Source organism: Carassius carassius, chromosome 47, assembly GCF_963082965.1.
Source record: "Carassius carassius chromosome 47, fCarCar2.1, whole genome shotgun sequence".
Classification (NCBI taxonomy): Eukaryota; Metazoa; Chordata; class Actinopteri; order Cypriniformes; family Cyprinidae; genus Carassius; species Carassius carassius.
In genome coordinates, this window is record NC_081801.1 from 892,501 (window position 1) to 916,311 (window position 23,811).

Consider the following 23,811-nt stretch of genomic DNA (forward strand, 5'->3'; position numbering starts at 1 on the left):
TATTAAAATGAATTTTAATCGCTCATTGCCCAGAGAAAAGTAGACGGTGCGTTTGGAATAAACTGAAGCATTTATAACATTTATTACATTAAGATAAAGTAACGAGAGGAGCGTCGCCCACAGTAACGAAGTAAAAGTACAGATTTTTCCCCCAAAATTTACTCAAGTAAGAGTATAAAGTACCCATCTTTAAATATACTCCGAAAAGTATTAGTTACCCCAAAAAATTACTCAAGTAAATGTAACGAAGTAAATGTAACTCGTTACCCACCTCTGACACTCAGACACACACACACACACACACGAACACACAAACACACACGCACACACCCGAACACACACACACACAGACACACACACACACGAACACATAAAAACACACACACGCAAACACACAAACACGAAACACACACACACACGAAACACACACACACACGAACACATAAACACACACACACACGCGAACACACACACACGCGAACACACACACACGAAACACACACACACACGAACACATAAACACACACACACACGCGAACACACACACACGAAACACACACACACACGAACACATAAACACACACACACACGCGAACACACACACACGAAACACACACACACACGCGAACACACACACACACACGAAACACACACACACACGAAACACACACACACACGAAACACACACACACGAAACACGCACTCACACACAGACACACACACACACGAACACATAAAAACACACACACGCAAACACACAAACACGAAACACACACACACACGAAACACACACACACACGAACACATAAACACACACACACACGCGAACACACACACACGAAACACACACACACACGAACACATAAACACACACACACACGCGAACACACACACACGAAACACACACACACACACACACACACACGAAACACACACACACACACACACACGAAACACACACACACGAAACACGCACTCACACACACACACACACACACACACGAAACACGCACTCACACACACACACACACACACACACGAAACACGCACTCACACGAAACACGCACTCACACACACACACACACGCGAACACACACACACACACACACGAAACACACACACACACGAACACATAAACACACACACACACGCGAACACACACACACACACACACACACGAAACACACACACACGAAACACGCACTCACACACACGCACACACGCGAACACACACACGAAACACACACACACACGAACACATAAACACACACACACACGCGAACACACACACACACACACACGAAACACACACACGCGAACACACACACACACACACGCACGAAACACACACACACGAAACACGCACTCACACACACACACACACGAAACACACACACACACACACACACCAAACACGCACTCACACACACACACACACACACACACACACCAAACACGCACTCACACTCACACACACACACACCAAACACGCACTCACACACACACACACACACACACACACACACACTCACACACACACACACACGAAACACGCACTCACACACACACACACACACACACACACGAAACACACACACACGAAACACGCACTCACACACACACACACGAAACACACACACACACACACCAAACACGCACTCACACACACACACACACACACACACACACACACACCAAACACGCACTCACACTCACACACACACACACACACACCAAACACGCACTCACACACACACACACACTCACACACACACACACACGAAACACGCACTCACACACACACACACACACACACACACACACGAAACACGCACTCACACACACACACACACACGAAAAACGCACTCACACGAAACACGCACTCACACACACACACACACGCACACACGCGAACACACACACACACACACACGAAACACACACACACACGAACACATAAACACACACACACACGCGAACACACACACACACACGAAACACACACACACGAAACACGCACTCACACACACGCACACACGCGAACACACACACGAAACACACACACACACGAACACATAAACACACACACACACGCGAACACACACACACACACACACGAAACACACACACGCCAACACTCACACACACACACGCACGAAACACACACACACGAAACACGCACTCACACACACACACACACACACCAAACACGCACTCACACACACACACACACACACACACACACACACACCAAACACGCACTCACACTCACACACACACACACACACACACCAAACACGCACTCACACACACACACACACACACACACACACACTCACACACACCAAACACGCACTCACACACACACTCACACACACACACGAAACACGCACTCACACACACACACACGAAACACGCACTCACACACACACACACACACACACACACACACTCACACACACACACGAAACACGCACTCACACACACACACACACACACACACGAAACACGCACTCACACACACACACACACACACACACACACACACACACACGAAACACACACACGCCAACACTCACACACACACACATGCACGAAACACACACACACGAAACACGCACTCACACACACACACACGAAACACACACACACACACACACACACCAAACACGCACTCACACACACACACACACACACACACACACACACCAAACACGCACTCACACTCACACACACACACACACACACACCAAACACGCACTCACACACACACACACACACACACACTCACACACACACACGAAACACGCACTCACACACACACACACACACACACACACTCACAAACACACACGAAACACGCACTCACACACACACACACACACACACACACACACACACACACACACACACACACACACACACACACACTCAGGGTCTCATCTTTCCACTTGTTTCTGTTGCTGTTTATTGACTGACAGTGTTGGCCAACCAGAAGATAAAATGAAACGGAAATACTTTTGGTCTATTTTTATAAATTGCAGTAATTACATACTTATAAATACACTAGTAAATCATATTTTAGGTCAGTATTTTAACAACTTAACAACACTTTTTCATATTCACTGTTCTCTGATATTAGTAAATGGTTACATGGCATGAAGGTAAACAAATTACATATTTCATCTTTTTTAACACGGGTTCTTTATTTGTATTTTATTAATTATTAGCTTTCATCGACTCATTTAGATTAGACTCATTTTAAAATTATTTTAATTAAAAAAAATTTAATGATTTTATTCATTATAGCATCTCATTAAGGTTGGGTTTATTAAAAAATATATATAATTTTTTGTTTTAACTTTTATGAATTCATTAACTTCTAATTAATTCATTTGAAATGTTTGTTTTTTATTATTATTATTATTTATTTTTATTGTTAGCTTTTCATAAAGTCATTTAGATTTTTTTGTTTTAGATTTTTATGATTTCATTTCACAGTTCAATCATTCTGATTCATCAGATTTGAATAGGTCCATGATTTTTTTTTTTTTACGTTTTAGCAGTTCAATTTTATTTATACATCACGTGCACGATTGCAATAAAAGTGTTTTACTTTACTTTTTTTTTTTTTTTTACAAAATAATCACGAAAGATATATAAAAGCAAAGAAGTTGAATTAAAACATATCAAAACAGTTAAAAATAATATGATGGTTTTAGTTAACTATAATAACCCTGGCTGGCTTTGACGTGATTCTCTCATCGTTGGCTCAGTGTTGACTCGTTGAGGATTCGATGTTTAACTCTGTTTGAAAGAGCGGTGATTAACACTTATGTGTGTGACGACTCCTCGTGTCTCTCTGATATTTAGCTGCTTGTCTGCTCGAGTAGTTTTCTCCTTGTTGCACGTCAAAGTGTTAATTGCTCCTTGTTAAAAGCCCCGCTGTAAAAAGGCCCGTATGTGTGTGTCTCTTTGCATCCAATTCCTCTTCCTGTGCTAAAGCTCCGCTAGGTGACGAGAGCCAGAAATCAGTGTGAGGACTCACACACACACACACTCGCTGGTGGTTATTTTGAGACTCCGCTAACATCACCTCCACTTTAATAGGTTTAGAAATATTCATTTATCCTGGCATTTACCTTTTCATTGCATTTCTGCTCTCTTCCTGTCATGATTGAGGCACATCAACAGATGCAGACAGGATGAGGAGAGGTGTAGATTTCCCCTCTCCTTCCTCCGTGTGCAAGGTGTTTGTCTCTTGCATGTGTCTTGAGCAGAGAGGATTGTGGGATAGGCCTGGTCTCTGATCATTGAACGTTTTCAGGAGTGTCTTGTTCAGGAATACTAGCCTACTGCATACTATTATAGAGACGTTATCATTGTATTATAATGCACTGATGTTATAAGACCTCTCACTATTGTATGTTGCGTATATAATATATTAGAAAATACAATTATTATTATTTACATAAATGAGACATTTCTAAATATATATCTCAAAAATATATTAATAATTTTCTCTTTAAATTATTATTAATAGTAGTGGTAGAAATAGTAGTATCATCATGTGTTTTGTATTAAATAAAATAAAAAATGTGTAATTTATATATACACTACCATCTGGAATAATTAAGGTTTTATTATCTTTTATTTATTTATTTGACATTTTTTATTTATTATGATTTTAATGCAATGTGTTATCATTGTTGTTGTGTGTTCTTATAATAAATAGTAGAATAAAAGTAGAATTTATGTAGTCAGCACCTCTAGGATTAATAATAATAATACTAATTATTATTATTATTATTGTGTATTGTTTTAAATCATATAATAAATATATCATTTACATATACACCACCATTTGGAAAAATAGAATAATATATTGTATTTATTGATTTATTATTATTATTATTATGTGTTTTTATTATAAATAATATAATAAATTTGTAATTTATATATACACTACCATTCTATTTATTTGTATTATTGCTAATGTGTGTTTGTATAATCAATAGCATAATTAATGTATTGTGTATAATTACACTACCACTTGGAATAATTACGACTTTATGAAATTATTTTCTTCTGCTCATCAAGACAGTAAAAAATTATATTGTGGAATATTATTATTAAATATTTAAAATAGTATGTGTTTTCAGACTGTGTACATAAAGGTGGATTAGTTAACCACACACACACACACACACACACACACACACACACACACACACACACACACACACACACATGTGTCAGAGCTCTCCAGGAGAAAACTGATGCATGTGAGCGCCTCCCCCAGCCATTAATTATCAATTATCAGAACACAGCACAGCACACCTGTACACACACTGCCGATACACCCACACACACACACACACACACACACAGATGCCTCATGAGTTCAGGCGTCATATACAGAGTCTGTTGATCTGTAACAACCCAAAACAAGAGGAATTGTGGGTGAATCTGTTCCATTTAGGAACAGATTCTGTTCACACAAAATTCACACAAAAAAGCCTACTTTCATTAAATATAAAGACTTTCTCAGCCTGACTTTCATTAATTGCTGATGTAATCAAGTTTGCTGAGTGAACAGGGAAATAATATTATATATAGCAAAACATATTCAATTTATGTGTGATATATATACGTATATATATATATATAGCTTCAGGTTTGATCTCTCAGTCGCTTGGAAGGAGAGATTTCTGATGTTCTCTGAGTTTGGCTGTAGTTTAACGGCGTGGTGGGTCTTATCTACGGTGGCCTGTTGCAGCCAAATCTCATGGGCGTCTGAGGGCCGCCGGTCCAAGGGCTATTTAGCATGGACCGACCCGAGGAGATGGATGCTAGCAGGGGTCCTCATTCATCTGCTTCAGGCTCCTGCTCTTTTTAGCGTCTCTGCTTCCCTCTGCACTCCTTCTTTCACGCGCCCCACATCCATCTCACTGCTGTGCTTCTCTGTCTCGCTCTTTCTCCCCAGAAAGTCTCATCGCTCAGAGGTTGCTCTTTCATTTCTCAAGAGACTGTGTTGTTGAAGTTCATTAGGAGAATTAAAACGCTAGATGTCATCTGGTAAGAGTTTAGAGCTGTAAAACTCAGCTCAGATAATTTGATGAGATTTTAATGAGTTCATGTTGAGCAGATGACTAGACTGAGATTTCTTCTGAGACGTTTGTTTTATTTAGTTTATATATTTTATTTATATTAGTTTTTGTTTTTATTTTAGTCTCCATTTTATCTCATTGCTCTCCCCGAGACATATTTGAGATCTCAAGTGATTTTATTTATTTATTTATTATTTATTTATTTATTTATTTATTTATTTATTATTTTTTTAAATAGATATTTGCACAATTTGATTTTGAAATCCATATTGCAAATATTCATTTATTTGTAAAAATTATAGAAATTTAGAAATCAAATTGTGTAAATAGGCGATTTATATTTATAGGCTTTTTAACTATATAAGGCCAATTAAATGTATGCATGTATCTTTTGTATCAAATTCTTACATTTAATCAATAAATTCAAATAGTAAGACACTTTAGGCCTGTTACTGATCAAATGAAATCAGTATCAATAAAATGTGTGTTTGCAATGCAGAGGTGGCACAGAGTCTGCATCTGAAGTGGAGTTTAGATGCATTCACACACACTGTTTAAAGCAGGACATGAATGCAGCTACAAATGCATAAATAAAGTTTGATGTTTTAAAAACAAAACATTCAGTGATGATATAGTAGGAAAAAAGGGAAAATATTCTTAAATAAATATACAAATTGCCAGTAGGTGGCAGCAAATCACTGCATGAGTGAGTCATTGAGTCATTCATTCAACTGATTCATTCAAACAGACAATAAGACACAAAACAATTCTATTTGAAACTATTTTCAATGAAGAAATGTATGACTGTCTAAAATGTAAGTCAAACAGTATTGACTTAAATTGAATTTTATGACATTTTCCGTTTCCATTACTCGTTTCCGATGCGATACGTCAAAATGCGCATAAAAACATGATGGAAACATTGCTATTGTTGAGATCTCTTGCCAGGACAAACAAGCCACCTCATTTCTTTTTAAAATCTCGTTGCGTTCAAGGAGAAAGATTTGAGACATTAATGAGATCTAATTTTTTAAGATTTTCTTTTTTATCCAAAAATATTATTTTGCCTGTACATAATTTTTTTTAAATATTGTTTTGCACAATTTTGATTGCAAATGATGGTGTAATTGAAAATATGAGCTTAATTTGAGACACTTCATCATCATTAATTCTCCCTTTAATCTCTTGGCATTCTATGAGAAACATTAAAGAAATCTCATTTAATTGTTTTTGCCTGTACGTAATTTGGATTTTTATTTTTGGTTGCAAACTTTGGTATCTCTGCACAGTTGAGCTTAGTGTGAGATGTTGTTGAGATCTCTTCTGAAAGTCACATGAAATCACAGATGTCTGTTACTCTGATGCATGATGTATTAAATTCTGTTTAATCTCTTTTTGATCCCATTGTGTTCAAGGAGAAAGAGATCTATTTTTTTCCTCACGAGGAAACATTTCTGTTTTATCTCGTTCTAATCTCATTGCATTTTCGAAGAAGCATTTCTCTCTCACACCTTCTCCTCTTTTCTCCTTATTTTGCTTGTTGCACTTTTCCGATTACGTTAATGTCTTCTCGGTTTCTCACAATCATCGTTTGGTGGCCAGGCAAGCATGCGCCTGCTGTTATTAATCCTTCACGGGCGTCTTCAGGTGTGTGTCATTTATCTTTGTTAATATTTCCTCTGGATGCCAGCTGGGTACCTGTGCATGCAAATCGCCTGCTAACGGCGCGCTTGGGAGAAACCGTCTGTCCTGCAGAAAATGAGACACTTTTGTTTTAACATCTATCCCCCCCTTGCAAAAAAACCTCTTTGACTGTGAGAGGGGGTGACTTATTTAAGACAAGGACTCTTTTGTTTTAGCCTGTGAAAGGCGGCAGACCCCGCTGCTCGGGCCCGCCGCGTAATTGGCCTATTTAGCTTGTTTTGCATGTGAATGCAGCGCTAGTCAAGCATCGCTAAGTCTGTTGTGAGAGCTGCCATCATTTGAATTCAACTCAACGCAAACAGTCTCTCTACTTTATCAAATCCTCTAATAAGCCCCGGCTCTGGATCGTAAACCCCCCCCCCCGAGTGTCCCTAAAAAGTTCGGGAGGAAGTTTATGTTTCATCTCGCACCCGGAGCTCACACTCTTTCCCAGATCAGACTTCCGAACTCGGGGCAAACGTCCACCCGCTCGACTCTCTCTCCTTTTTACACACAACTTTTTTTTTCTTCCTAGAACTGGAATGAGCGAGCGAGCTCTCGTTAGCTGGGCTTGATTAGCAGAACAGTGTGTTAGCTGAGAACAGGGTAATGATGAGAAGAGTTTGTGCGGGGTAAGTGTGCTTCGCAGGGACGCTGGATTGATGTCTGAACTTCATGAATTTACATATTTGAAAAATTGTGGCTTTAATTATGGATGTTAAATCGTCTTTTAATTGTCAGAACTTTTAGAATCTAAATAGGACTTTTATTCTTTAATTGAACATTGCATCAGTGTTTTTAGCAGAAATTACGACATTGCAAGCATGTCATTATTCTTGATAAAATTATGAAGGTCTATCTATCTGTCTATCAAATCTCAAAACTTTTTGTATTTAAAAAAAAGTGCTTTTATATGACATTGCATCAATTTTTAGCAAAAAATTGACATTTCAAGCATCTGTTTGATTATCTCTGTCTTTTGTGGATCAAATTATGAAGGTTGAATGTCTTTTTAATGTCAAAACCTTTATATTCCTAATTAAAGGCATTTTTTACTTTTTTATATATTGTGTGCTTTAATGCATTTCATCACTTCTTTACTAAAAGTTGTGTCATTTCAAGCTTGTGTTTGTATATTCTTTTTTTAATCATTTTTGTTGTAATTGTGTAATTGTCGGTATGTCCTAATTAAGGGTCGTTATTTGAATCGTTTTCAAAATCAACATTGCATTACTTATCTTATTTTAGTAAAAAAAAAAATTTTTTTGAGCATCTGTTTGTATATTTCTGCTGTTTTTTAATTAAATTGTGAATTTTTATTATCCCAATTCAGGCGTTTTTTTTTCATTTATTTTTTTATTATATGCTTTGCTTTGATAAAGCACTGTATTATTTTTTTGCAAACTATATATATATATAGCATTTTTTAAATATATATTTCTGCCATTTTTAATGAATTTGTGGGTTTAATTGTGAAGGTCAAGTTATCTTAAATGTCACAACTTTTATAGTCTTAAAGGCCTTTATTTATTTATTTATATATTGTGCTTTAATACAACACTGCATTACTTTTTTAGCATAAAACTGACATTGCAATCATCTGTAAATTTCTGCCATTTTTATGTGTTTTTTTTTCCTAGTTATGCATTATTCAATCTGGCTGCAGAATGTCAACGTATTCTGAAACATTTATTGATTTAATATCTGTGTGATTCTATATTTTGTGTTTCTTTGACAAACTCTCGGATGTTTTCTCTGACGTCTTTCTCTGTGTGTGTTTAGCCTCAGGAATGTGTGGCATCTCTCTTTGTTAACGGACTGGTTTTAAGCTCATCGAGTGTCTCTGATGTGTTTGTGTCCAGTCGGGGCTCATGGGAGGCGAGGTGGGGATGGTCAGTCCAGAGACAGTGTCTCCCACCAAACTGGGCTCACAGTATTACCAGCATTACGCTGGAAACCCGCGACGGCGAGCCCTTCACAGCGACTCCATGGGTGAGCCTTCGTCACCACCACCATCATCATCATCAACTGCTCAATTCATTGTATAAAAGCTCCTTTATTCTTAAAGTCCTTGTGTTTCTTTCAAAATGTCAAGAACACATTTTCTTTTGTTATTTTTTAATCTCGTCTGTCAAAAAAGAGCTTGCGGTGATTATTGATTTTCTCTCTTTTTGTGAGACCTTTATTTGTGTTCCTAACAATGCGTCGACCCCTCAGGCCTTGAGGTGCCAACCTTCAACAGGTGTCAAATCACACACGCTTTTATTTCTGTCAGAAACGCACACGACTGTCGGTCACATACTGAACTCTTTCATTGTTTTGTTGCATTTAAAGGCAACGTTTATCATCAATCATGTTAAATATCTCGTCTGTCTTTGTTTTTTCTAGAAGTCCAGACGAAAAAGGTTCGGAAAGTTCCTCCCGGATTGCCTTCATCAGTAAGTTAGTGTTTAACACATGTACGCCATGAACATTTTTCACCTGAGTTTGACGTTGAAACACTGAATCGGCAGTCAGTGGAATTACTGTTTTCAAATTTAATTGCACACATTATTAATTTAGAACAATTAATATTTTATGAAATCCATTTAGAAATATGTTCCCTTTATTTAAAAATGCACAATTTATATATATATATTTATATACACAAAACATACATACAGTACATATACATTATACTCTAAATTTAGCTAATTATATCTGTGTTGTATTATATCTTTATATAATGATATGTATTGCTGCAGTTTTCAGATAACAAATGTGCTAAAGCGGCTGTTTTTGTTTACATGCATGATAACAGAAATATCTGCAGATGAGCAGACGGCTGTGTGTTTTTTTTTCCCGTCATTTGTTTTTACTACAGAAATCATTGTATTTTAAAATGCATGTAACTGTACAAAAATGTCTTTCTCTTCATGCATTCCCAAAATGAGAAAAATGATATAAACTCATTGTGTCTGATTGTGTTCGTCATCCGCTCAGATGTTTCTATATCAGGACAGATCCAGAACGTTCTCCCGTTTCTGCTCGTCTGCGCTCACATCTGATTGTTTAAAGTATACAGCGTTAATTAAATTAGGTTTGGTGCACTGTAAAACTTTTCACTGTAAATTTACAGTAAAATACTGGCAGCTGGGTTGCCAGCCACATACTGTATTTTTACAGAACTAGTACTGTAATCAGAATTTACAGTACTAGTTCTGTAAACCGTTGTACTGTAAATTTACAGTAAAATACTGGCAGCTGGGTTGCCAGCCACATACTGTATTTTTACAGAACTAGTACTGTAATCAGAATTTACAGTACTAGTTCTGTAAACCGTTGTACTGTAAATTTACAGTAAAATACTGGCAGGTGGGTTGCCAGCCACATACTGTATTTTCCTAAATTTACAGCACTGCACTGTAATTACAAAATACAGTATATACCACAATTTTACGGAATTATACTGTCTACAGCAAAAAAAAAAATTTACAGGGAAAACATTAACCGTGAACTTTAAACAAGAAAACAGAAACCAACAAAATTATCTGGGTTTTAAAACATTTATTTTAAAAACAACGACCAGACATTTGCCTTTTGCAAACACATTTGGCTGAAATGCCAGCTGTTTTTTTTTTTACATTTAAAATGTTAGTTGAACACTTAACACTTTATAATATAGTAATCTTGTTAACCTTTAACAAATTTACAAAAAAATTTCAGAAATTTTAAGAATAGAACCTCAATATGGCAGAAATGGCAGTTGTATTATATAAATGGAATTAACGATGCAGTAATCATAATTACTTTTAATGTACTTGCTGACAGGATCTAAACAAAGTTCCATTCAAAGTCTGAAAGTTTTCGCAGAAGTGAGGAAACTGGTGGGCTTACAGTGGCGTTCTTTTTTTGCACAACTTGGCCAGTTTTCTTTGAAGTCACTTTTCCTGTTTTTGCTTTCAATCCACGTTCAGGATTGATGTCAACAAAGCGTCTTAAATGCAGAAAAGAGGAAAAAAACACAATGAAATATTATAGACTGTGCATATAGAGAGAGAGAGGGAGAGAGAGAGAGAGAGAGAGAGAGAGATTTAACGACTATTCACCCAGCTTATATTAACATTATAATCCCCTCATCAGGTACTGGATCAGGGCCTACCAGAGTATCAGTTGAAATGCAGCCATGAACCCTGTTTATGTAGAGCACACATTGCCGAATCCAGTCCAAACATTTGTGACTTCAATAATATTACTAAATTTCAACCTAGGGTCCTTTGCACCATGACCTTGAGCCAAATACTAAGTTGTTCAAAAAACTTTTTCAGCAACACCGGTTGATGGCGCAAGCCCTTACAAGCTTTTACCAAATCACGGAAGTGAACTCCACGTCTGTGTTAGCAGTAGAATTCGCCGTCAGGCAATTGTTATTTAATAAACTCCTGATGTACTTACAAACCTTCCAATCCCTCGTTTTAGGAGTACAGAACCTATTTGTACTACTGTAGAAGTTGGGTACCCTTCTGGTCATCATTATTAGTGGGGTAATTTACTTGACAACTTTTGGAAAAGGCTTCTGGTGGGGGTGTTTGGCTCAATGTCATGGTGAAAATGGCCCTAGGTTGATTTTACTCTGAACCATCCCTTTAAATACCCTAATTTTACTAAGGCCTAGACCTGGCTTAAAGGGTAAGTTCACCGAAATATAAAAAATATGTCATATATGACTCACCCTCATGTTGTTTTTGCCAAGCAGCTGTGTCTGTGTGTGTGAGCTTGTAGCATAGCCTACGTGCATGTAAGGACCTAACTTCGCTGTGATTGGCTGTCCACCACCACGTGACGGGGACGATTTCTGAAGATACTCGCAGTCACACAACACAAGTGTAGTTTTTTCTCAAAACGTTTCCGTTTTACAATGCCAAAGAGGTCTAAAGAGTATCGCGAACCAAAGCCGGTGTTGCGGTTTAACTGGTTACCGTGTTATCTGGTGACCAACTTCCTGGTTTAGGTCTCCGCTGCAGATGTGCTGGAACGACGGCAGCAGATTCAGCGATTCTGAAAGCTAAAAAACGGCGCGCCACGAGACAACAGTCACGAACCACCGAGCTACCGATCTACACCGAATTAGCTCCAGGACTCTGGATTCAAGACAGAACTCTCGGCGTCACATCGTACAGCTGCTGAATCAAGGAAACGTGACCGTGTTAACTTGTGACCTGTGTTTACCTATTATGAAAATAAACCATAGCAGAACGATGACTACATTTTATGGTTCATGATGTTAAAGAACATTTCATGACTTCTCAGACAACTGTACATTTGTGGCTACTGTGGGTTAATTATAAACTAAAGAAAATGTACCATGTTTTTACTATGGTAAATATGAGTTAACTATAGCGTTTATAATTAACCCACAGTAGCCACAAATGTACAGTTGTCTGAGAAGTCATGAAATGTTCTTTACCCACAAATGCAGTTTGATTTTTCACTAAAAAGTTTTTTTATTTTACATTCCTTTGCATTTTAGTTGGTTCAATATTAGCCTGTACACAATATCATTTGTATATTTATAATATGTTCATGTTGTGATTTTTGTTAATTTTGGCCAAGTTAGGATTGATACCAATCCTAAGTGTCAGCTGGCACACCCCTATCCAAAAAGCACAACCAGTTGTATTAATAATGTTATCCTGAATGTGAAGTGTTACCAGAGTTTTAATTAAGGTGAAAAATAAAAGTTTTGTGTTTAATGTACAACCCGAATTCCGGAAAAGTTGGGACGTTTTTTAAATTTTAATAAAATGAAAACTAAAAGACTTTCAAATCACATGAGCCAATATTTTATTCACAATAGAACATAGATACCATAGCAAATGTTTAAACTGAGAAAGTTTACAATTTTATGCACAAAATGAGCTCATTTCAATTTTGATTTCTGCTACAGGTCTCAAAATAGTTGGGACGGGGCATGTTTACCATGGTGTAGCATCTCCTTTTCTTTTCAAAACAGTTTGAAGACGTCTGGGCATTGAGGCTATGAGTTGCTGGAGTTTTGCTGTTGGAATTTGGTCCCATTCTTGCCTTATATAGATTTCCAGCTGCTGAAGAGTTCGTGGTCGTCTTTGACGTATTTTCGTTTAATGATGCGCCAAATGTTCTCTATAGGTGAAAGATCTGGACTGCAGGCAGGCCAGGTTAGCACCCGGACTCTTCTACGACGAAGCCATGCTGTTGTTATAGCTGCAGTATGTGGTTTTGCATTGTCCTGCTGAAATAAACAAGGCCTTCCCTGAAATAGACGTTGTTTGGAGGGAAGCATATGTTGCTCTAAAACCTTTATATACCTTTCAGCATTCACAGAGCCTTCCAAAACATGCAAGCTGCCCATACCGTATGCACTTATGCACCCCCATACCATCAGAGATGCTGGCTTTTGAACTGAACGCTGATAACATGCTGGAAGGTCTCCCTCCTCTTTAGCCCGGAGGACACGGCGTCCGTGATTTCCAACAAGAATGTCAAATTTGGGCTCGTCTGACCATAAAACACTATTCCACTTTGAAATAGTCCATTTTAAATGAGCCTTGGCCCACAGGACACGACGGCGCTTCTGGACCATGTTCACATATGGCTTCCTTTTTGCATGATAGAGCTTTAGTTGGCATCTGCTGATGGCACGGCGGATTGTGTTTACCGACAGTGGTTTCTGAAAGTATTCCTGGGCCCATTTAGTAATGTCATTGACACAATCATGCCGATGAGTGATGCAGTGTCGTCTGAGAGCCCGAAGACCACGGGCATCCAATAAAGGTCTCCGGCCTTGTCCCTTACGCACAGAGATTTCTCCAGTTTCTCTGAATCTTTTGATGATGTTATGCACTGTAGATGATGAGATTTGCAAAGCCTTTGCAATTTGACGTTGAGGAACATTGTTTTTAAAGTTTTCCACAATTTTTTTACGTAGTCTTTCACAGATTGGAGAGCCTCTGCCCATCTTTACTTCTGAGAGACTCTGCTTCTCTAAGACAAAGCTTTTATAGCTAATCATGTTACAGACCTGATATCAATTAACTTAATTAATCACTAGATGTTCTCCCAGCTGAATCTTTTCAAAACTGCTTGCTTTTTTAGCCATTTGTTGCCCCCGTGCCAACTTTTTTGAGACCTGTAGCAGGCATTAAATTTTAAATGAGCTAATTAAGTGGATAAAAGTGTAAAATTTCTCAGTTTAAACATTTGCTACGTTATCTATGTTCTATTGTGAATAAAATATTGGCTCATGTGATTTGAAATTCCTTTAGTTTTCATTTTATTAAAATTTAAAAAACGTCCCAACTTTTCCGGAATTCGGGTTGTATTTGTGTTGATGTTGAAATGGATTTTAAAACATATGTTATCGAAAAAAGTATCGTTAGGAACCAGTATCGAATCTGAGGTATCGAAATTGGCACCGGATCGAAAGATTTTGAACGATACCCAGCCCCTAATGGACAGTAGACCGTACACACAGTTTCAATGGAGGGACTGAGAGCTCTCGGACTAAATCTAAAATATCTTAAACTGTGTTCCGAAGATAAATGGAGGTCTTACTGGTTTGGAACGAAATGAGGGTGAGTAATTAATGACATTATTTAAATTTTTCTGTGAACTAACCCTTTAAGCTAAGCCCTGTCTGCACTGCAAAAAATGCTTTTCTTTATGTCTGGTTTCCTGTCCAAATATCTATCCTAAAATCCTAAATCAAGATGCATTTACTAGATACGTAAAATTAGATAAGATATAATGTCTTGTTTTCCAAGGGAATTAATCCAAATTAAGGTTTTTTTTTTGAGACTGGAAACAAGTAAGTAAAGCATGTTTTGCAGTGTGTGAAACCAGGTCCATGTTGTTATTCCCAGTAGTCAGCTGTACAAAATGTTTTTGAAAAAAAAATGAAGTCCTTAACAAATACTGTCAAGACAAAGGTTAGTGACAATTCAGTCTAAAACATATGTCAAATATGCCAATGACTTACCTCTGAACAAACTCAAGGGTGCATGCTGCCTCTTCCTGGTACTGTAAATCGAAATTATAGGAGGCAAACAGCGCTGCCAGGCCAGTGATGAAGTTGGGCTGTGCTCCTTCACACACAACTTGACCCTCCAAACTCAACATCCAGCGCTGGTTGCTCAGAGATTGACCTTTAATAAAAATAAAAATCAGAATGAAAAAGTAATAATAATATTTAAAATAACTATTGTCGGTTCCAATTTGGTTCTATGTAGTTGTCTATTCATAATTCTACATAACTGTTAAAAGAACTCTGTTCACAGGATACACCATTTCATTCTGCCTTAGTAGTGCTTTTGGGTAGGGTTCATCAATACAGTAATACTAAAATTTAATTTATATGAGCAATTTCCTATTTAGAGGAATAGTTTTCCCTGGTTAAATGAAAGTAGTTTTAGAGTTAGTTAGCTGGACTTCACAACCACACAATTTTGCTGAACACAGTTGATTCTTCCATACATATGTTGCCAATTAAAATCTGTTTTATATTTCTCATACCATCACCATTCTCTTCCTGAAAAAAGTCATACAATATTGAAACAACACCCCACTGCAAAAAATGCTTTTCTTAGTTACTATTTTGTCTAGATTCCAGACAAATAACTACAAGTTATTACATCAAGAATAATAAACTAGACAAGTAAAAATTATGTCTTGTTTTCTGAAAATGGTTTACTTAAACTTTTTTTACATCAACTTTATCTTTACCTTGATTTTTCCATGAACTAAGAAGTTTTCTGCATTGGATAGGTCTTATAAACTCCAAATTGTCATCTTCTTTTACATAAACCAAATCATCCAAGCCTTTGACACCTTGGTCCATGAGCTTCTCAACAAGCTGGTTGGTTACATCTGGAGATAGGCTTGCCAACATCAACAATACAGCATCTTTCAGGACTTCTTTCATTCCAGACGTTATTCTAAAATTGGGAAGGAAGGATGGAGACAATTACTGACAAGCCTCACAATGAATATTCAGGCAGTGGATAGTAATCCAGTAGACTGTCTTGATTTATGCATAGGTAGCCTTGATCTTGTGGTTTCAAGCAATGAACTCCCTGGTCTATAAGACAAAAAGACTGACTTTTCTTTGTGACAAAATACACATTGCAATTGTCATGTACAATAATTAACTGAATGTTCCCAAACACAATTCCCTCATCATTCTTCTGCCAACAAAATGCATGTTTTTCAAAATAAGAGATTCATCTGCATTATCTGGCAAAAGTGCATTCTCCAACTGCTCCCTGCCATCACCACAATCAAAGTATTCAGACTGTGGATGTGAGTGTTCGGCCATGTTAGATGCCTCACCATACGGCATCTGTACTGAAACATTTGACTGCAGTATACTATGATGCAAACTTTCTGCTGAAGAGTTTCGATGTTTTATGGATAAATGTAAAGTCAATGTAGATGCTACAGAAAATTGTTTGTTGCATGTAAATGGACATGGCACTCTGGTGCCTTCTTTGATATGATTTTTCAAGTGTAAAACGAAGTTTTTCAAATCACTGCACTTTTCTTGACATGTACCAATATCACACACTAAGGCATCAATTCCTAACTGCTCAACAGATGACTTTGAGAGCCTGTCTTTGTGATCCCTGAATATGTGTGCTTTGAAAGCAGTGAACTTTTTAAATGTTCTGGAGCAATCCGGAATATCACATTTGAAAACAGAATTTGGAACATGACTATGGATTTTCATGTGCTGGCAAAATGCTGACAATGATTCAAAAGTACAATCGCAGAACTGACACCATGGCATTTTTGCACGTGGACTAGACACTACTAAAGCACTTCCTTTAGCACTGGATTTTTCATCAGATTGTAAAACCTGAAACGAAGAAAAAAAAAAAAGCAGATCATCCAAATGACATGGTAAATCACTCGGTGGAACGAGTGATTTTTATTTTCGTGATTTTTATTTAATATAACTAATATATATATATATATAAGCAGAAATGGTATGCAGTCTGTGTGAAATTTCGAAGTTAAGTTAACGTACTTGGTAAAGAAGGAGTGTTTTTTTTTTCGTGGTACAAAACCACGTTCGCAAAATCAAACTAATTTATTCGTCTAACTTAAACGATGTAGAAAACCGAACTCAATAAATAAATAAAAATAGATTGGCTTACCGTATCAGTCAGTTGAACAGTCTTCTCAAGCTCTAAAATCCACTTTTGCTCAAAGATGCATGACCGATTCTTCCTCCCGTCTTCATGAAGTTCATGTGACGTTAACCGTTTCTGCTGCGTCACAGGCAACTCATATTTGAAAGACGCACACAAAAGCTTACACGAAACGAAGCTCACACGAACCAAAAGGCTTAAAGATTAATTACAAACTCAAAAAAACTCACACAGTTGGGACATCAGTTGGCGTCATGTCTCATCTGAATTTGAGCGCGAATAAAATCAATCCCATAATGCAATGCATTTACAGTCTGATACTGTATTACGAATTTATCGGGAGGAAAACAGAAATGTGCTGTATATTTACAGCTGTTCTGTAAATTATACAGCCTTATACTGTATTATGGAAATACAGTACAATTCTGTAAGAAATGCACTGTAAATTTACAGTAAAGGGTTACAGTGTGTAGCAGAATGCTCAGGTAGGACGTGATCTCTCTCTGAGCTGTTCCTGTTGCTCCCCCTTCAGGCTGTAAACGGCACTGCGGCTGAGTTTAGGGCATGTCTGACTGATGCTTCTTAATTTGCTTTAGCTTTCTTTAAATATTAAGTCTGGTTTGAAGATGCTTTGTGGAGTTTTGGGTGTGATTATTCAGTGTTTCATGTGTGCTGAGAGGGATTATGGAGTGTTATAGACGGATGTTCGAGTGTTTGTGGTGATGCTGTTGTTTTATAAAGATGAATCATCTGGCTGTGTGTTTTAATAAGCCAGAACAGCGCAGTAGTGTGTGTGTGTGTGTGTGTGTGTGTGTGTGAACATCATTCAGATGCAGTGAGATTTAAATGAACAGGTTAAGCACGCTATCCTGATTTGTTCTCCATAACATTATCAAACCAATTAAATTGTATCATTCGATATGAAACCATATTTTTTATTATTATATTCAAAAAGAGCTCCCGTCTTAAATCTATTGTATGCATTAACTTTATTATCATTGTTAAAAGCAAGTGAGAAATATTTGCATGAATTTATTTACATGTATGAAAGGGTGAATCTAATAATGAAAGCACGTCATATTTTACCCCGAATTCAAAAGCAGTAATCATGACATTGTATTGTATTAAATCATGGCTTTTTTAAATTGTTAAATTATGGTATGCTTTTAACGAATTAATGCTTTCCTTTTCCTTTTTTAAAAATTCTCACTATTTTCAATCAAGACAATCATCATTTGATTGTCATTAATGTATTACAATGATTTTTGTATTTAAATAAGCATTAATTAAAGGTAAAGGCAAAAATGCAACCATAATCTATAAATGCTTTACAATTCGGGTGATATTTAAATCTATTAATATCGTATTTTTGTGCATTTCAGCAATGAGAATTTAGTGCTGGGTTGCAATTCAAAAAATAATAAAATAGTAGAAAGTGAGAAATTATTTTATAATTTTTATTATGTAGTAATTGTGCAATGCAATCTTTCACATTTAAAAATACAGATTTATGTGAGGGATTTGTGTTTGTGATTGGACATCAACAAAACACACCAAAAAATGACAACAACGCTAACATCAGCTTCCAAAACTCAAAAGAACGAAGCTACGTTTCTGATGCTCTCGTTGAAGGCAGTGATAAGAACAAGCGTGATGGGGGTGGGGCTTCAGGTGGGTCTCCATGGCGACGGGTTGAGTGACAGCTAGCAGACGGAGGTAAAACTTTGGCCGTGGCCCAAAACTCAGCGAAAGAAAGAAACAGCCTCCCTCACCAGCTGTCGACAGCGTTTTTGTTGGAACCCGAGTGTGAGAACCCTGTTTAAAACTGACTGAGTGTGTGTGTGTGTGTGTGTGTGTGTGAACCCCGCAGAACCTCTCCGTTTTGGACTACGTCTTAATGAACATGCAGCTATGTTCCACTGACACAGATGAAGCCTATTTCATGATCATAAAGAATTTAAAAAGGCGAAATTAGTAATTTCCGCATGATCTGGTAAGTTTAATTAGTGTTTGAGACTTTTAAAAGAATCATTCAGACAAAAATGAACATTCTGTCATCATTCACTAACCCTCAAAACCTGTATGACCCTCTCTCTTTTGAAGCACACAAAAGGAGATATTTAGCAGAATGTGAATGCTGCTCTTTTCCATATTGTGAATATGGATGTAAGTGGAGATCAAAAATGACAACAACAAAAAAATAGCATCATAATTATCGTTTGACTCCAGCAGAATTAAATAGTCAACTATTATGATGATTTTACGGTGCTTTTTTGTCATTTTTGGAGCTAAGATGTCTCCATTCACAGGCGATTTCACTGTATGGAAAAGAGCAGCGTGCACATTCTGCTACGTTTCTTCTTTTGTGCTCCACCTCCAAAAGAAAGTCATATAGTTTTGGAACAAACCTGAAGGTGAATAAATGACGACAGAATGATTGTTTTGAGCTGAACTGTCCCTTTAACAGTGCAATCGTGAGTTATTGTGTTTCAGAGTCGTCTCGTTTCAGGGAAATGGATGAATGGTTGTGTAAATGTGTAAATAAATGGCAGTAAGTCATATTCTCAGCTCGATTCACCTGTCAGGAACGAGAAGCAGAGAGAACGTAGTAGTAAATGATCTCATGGTGTGTGTTTTTTTGGGTTATTTTTTAAGCGAGTGGAAAGAAATAGCAGAAACATCTGCCCAGCATTTAAGAAAAATCCTCTGTATGAAATAAACGGTCCGATTTCATTCAGTCCTGCCAAAAAGCCAAGACGTGAACATATCAGAGCCGTGTCCCTTCGTTTAGTGTGGAAAAAGGCCGTGTTTCTGAAAGGCTTCTGTGTCGTCTATAAATAGAGACTTGTATTTCTGAGGCAGTCACAGACAGCTGGGTTTCTTCTCTTGAGATCTTTAATGGAGAAAAATATTCAAAGTTTTCCACAGTAACACAACACACCTGCTGACAGAGAGACGCTCACATTCTCGTTTTGCTTTTCTTAAAATGTTCTCGGATTTACAAGATATCACATATCAAGTTCGCACACGTAAAATTCAGAGAATATGTTACTTGCATAGATTTTTATTTGCATGAATAATATTTTTTATAGTTCTTTTTTTTTTTTTTTAATTACACTATTTTTTTCTTGCATCAATAGTTTTATATTTCTTACTTTCAGGAATATTCATATTTTTTTTACTTGCATTAATATTGTAATACTGTTTATTTTCCTTCATATTTTTATATTTTTTACATGCATGCATGTTTTTTTACTTGACACGAATATTCAAATATTTTTAATTGCAATTGTTTATAATTATTTTACTTGACATGATTTTATTTTTTCTTGCATAAATATTCAAATTTTCTACTTGCATTAAAACTAAAATATTTTATAAAATTATATAAAATATTTTTTCTTATTTGCATGAATGTTCTAATATTTTTTACTTGCATATATATATATATATATTTGCTTATTCTAATAACTTTGCCTAAAGATTCCAGGTGTATGTATTTGGCTAGATATATTAAATATATGTTTTGCTTGTGTTTTGTTAAGCTCTCTTCTGTCTGTATTTTCAACTTAAGTAATGCAGTTAGATTTCGATATGAACTTTATTCAGTTATTGTCTCATTTGTTTATATTTCTCCTCAGAAGTTTGAGAATGCTGTAACTAGACTCTGTGAGCTCTGTCTTTCATCAAATTCTTTCCCCATTCTCATCCCCAGTTTTTCCTCGCCCTCATCCCTCTCTCCTCTCCTCCAGCACAGCATCTGTTTCTCTCTTTACCTCCGCGGTGGCCATCTCATGCTGATGTCTTGAGCTGCGCTCGATGTTTGTTTGTGCTGTTTTCAGAGAGCATTTGTTTGGGTGCCGTCGGCTCTCTCTTATTCAGACGTTCCCAACATTTTTGTCAGGAAATATTTGGCTGGAAACAGCCGAAAGAATCAAACTGCACAGCCATGAGAGCAGATGATTTGATATGATTGTTTCTGATTTTGATTTGTATAGTCAATTTTTGTTCCTGAAAAGTTTCACAGGTGCATGTTCATCTGCATATTATAAACAGAAATCATTCAGTTTTATAAAACGCTCAGTTTTATGCACACATTTCTTAAAGTAAAAATCAGTCCATTTGACTCATGCACTGTTTTTTTTTAGGTCTGTTTCTATGGCAAAATTATCATATGATTTCCCATGACTTAGAACATAGTGAAATATTTAAATAGTGAATATGGATGTGAATGGAGGTATTAAAGCTCAAAGATCAAATGAAAAAAAAGCATCAAATTCACATGATTTTGTTTTAAAAAACGTTTTAAGGATACACTTCATATAAATCTGATTATAAATATGCATTTACTGGTGCTTTATCTGCATTTTATGATCATAAATCATTCATTTGGAGTTGAAACTCTGTTTTAAAATCATATTTGTATCCTCTTTTCCGTGTAGTGGATGTGAATGAAGACATTTATGCTCCAAAAAATGACATTGTAAAAGCTTTTGTTTTGTGAAATGACAAAAATGTTATCCCTAAAAATATTCACAGATATATTTCTTAAAAATCTGATTATTAATCTGCATTTACAGGTGTGTTTATCAGCATGTTATTATCATATATCGGCCAAATGAAATTGAGTTGAAACTGTTTTATAATCATATTTTTTGAATCTGAATACCACTGAAATGTTTTTTATTGTATATATTTGTCATGAAAATCAACTTCATTTAGGCCTTTTCAGTTTTTCCTGGGATATGTCTTCTGATGACAGCTTTTTAAAATGCTGAAACATGAATCATTTGTTGACTTCAGTAAAAAAAAAAAGAAAAAAAAAAGAAATATAGAACATAACCTTTAAATAACGAAACTATTTTTATTAAAGAGTAACTAAACCCTAAACCAACTTTTTTTAGTTACTGATCTATAAGAATGGGGCTTTATTAGTGATGTTCATTGATTCGAGTAACTTTTTTGACATTTGAGTATAAAGTGTTTTAATTCTACAATATATGGTGTAAAAACGTGTGAGTGCTGCCCTCTTCAGGTTGAACGGTGGCTACTGCAGATGATTTTTCCTATTGGATGTTGCGGTGGCAAGTGACGTAAGCAGTTTCCAGCTCACCACGCCCCTTGGTACGAGCTACCACACCCTTAGCAGTATAAAACCATCAAAATCACTGTAGTGAGTCAGGAGCTGGAATTGCGAGTATTGGTAACGACCAGGATAGACTAATATAGCATCTATTTAGCATAGCAATTATAGTTATTTAGATCTTCAAGTTAGCGTAGATTTATCTGTATTTACTACAGTGGTCAGGATGGTACGGAGGTGTGTTGCTAGTTGCGACAGCACTGCTGGACTGCATAGTTTACCAGCAGACTGTAAAATTAAGCGCCAGTGGTTGCATGCATTTGGCTTGGAAGACCGCAAGTTCCCGCCTAGAGCTCGAGTGTGCAAACTGCGTTTTACACGGGATTGCTTCTCCAACGCAATGGAGGTGGAAATGGGCTTCTCCACACAGCTCGCGCTGAAAAGTGACGCGATGCGGGAGTTAAGACCGCAGTTTGAGCCAGCGGCTTGAATTGATATGAACAGACACCTCGACACCCTCCACTTCAGGTAAAAGTGGGGGAGAAAAGTCCTCTACTTCAAATGATCGCTCTGTTGCAAATCTAAATCTACGTCATTACAGTCACTCTCCATTTTAGCGTCTCTGACAGCAGCTGTCAATCAATCCGTCACCGATCACGCCGCGCTCGCTCAGCCCCGCCCTCGGTTCATCCCCTCTATCTCCGCTGTGATCTGCCCACTTTTCAGCATTTTTCAAATATTGTCAGTGGGTGGAGTCAGGCTCTGAGCA

At 37.0% G+C, this 23,811-nt stretch overlaps 1 protein-coding gene across 5 annotated transcripts in view; it reads left to right on the forward strand.

The window, feature by feature from the left end:
* LOC132130887 (transcription factor 4-like) overlaps window positions 1-23,811 on the forward strand; it is a 139,884-nt gene that overhangs the window by 58,694 nt on the left and 57,379 nt on the right. For all 5 annotated transcript variants that reach the window (XM_059542739.1, XM_059542735.1, XM_059542740.1 and 2 more), the window contains exons 7-8: window positions 9,656-9,785; window positions 10,182-10,231. In XM_059542739.1, the coding sequence (XP_059398722.1) occupies window positions 9,656-9,785; window positions 10,182-10,231 (180 nt within the window). The remainder of the gene's footprint in view (window positions 1-9,655; window positions 9,786-10,181; window positions 10,232-23,811) is intronic.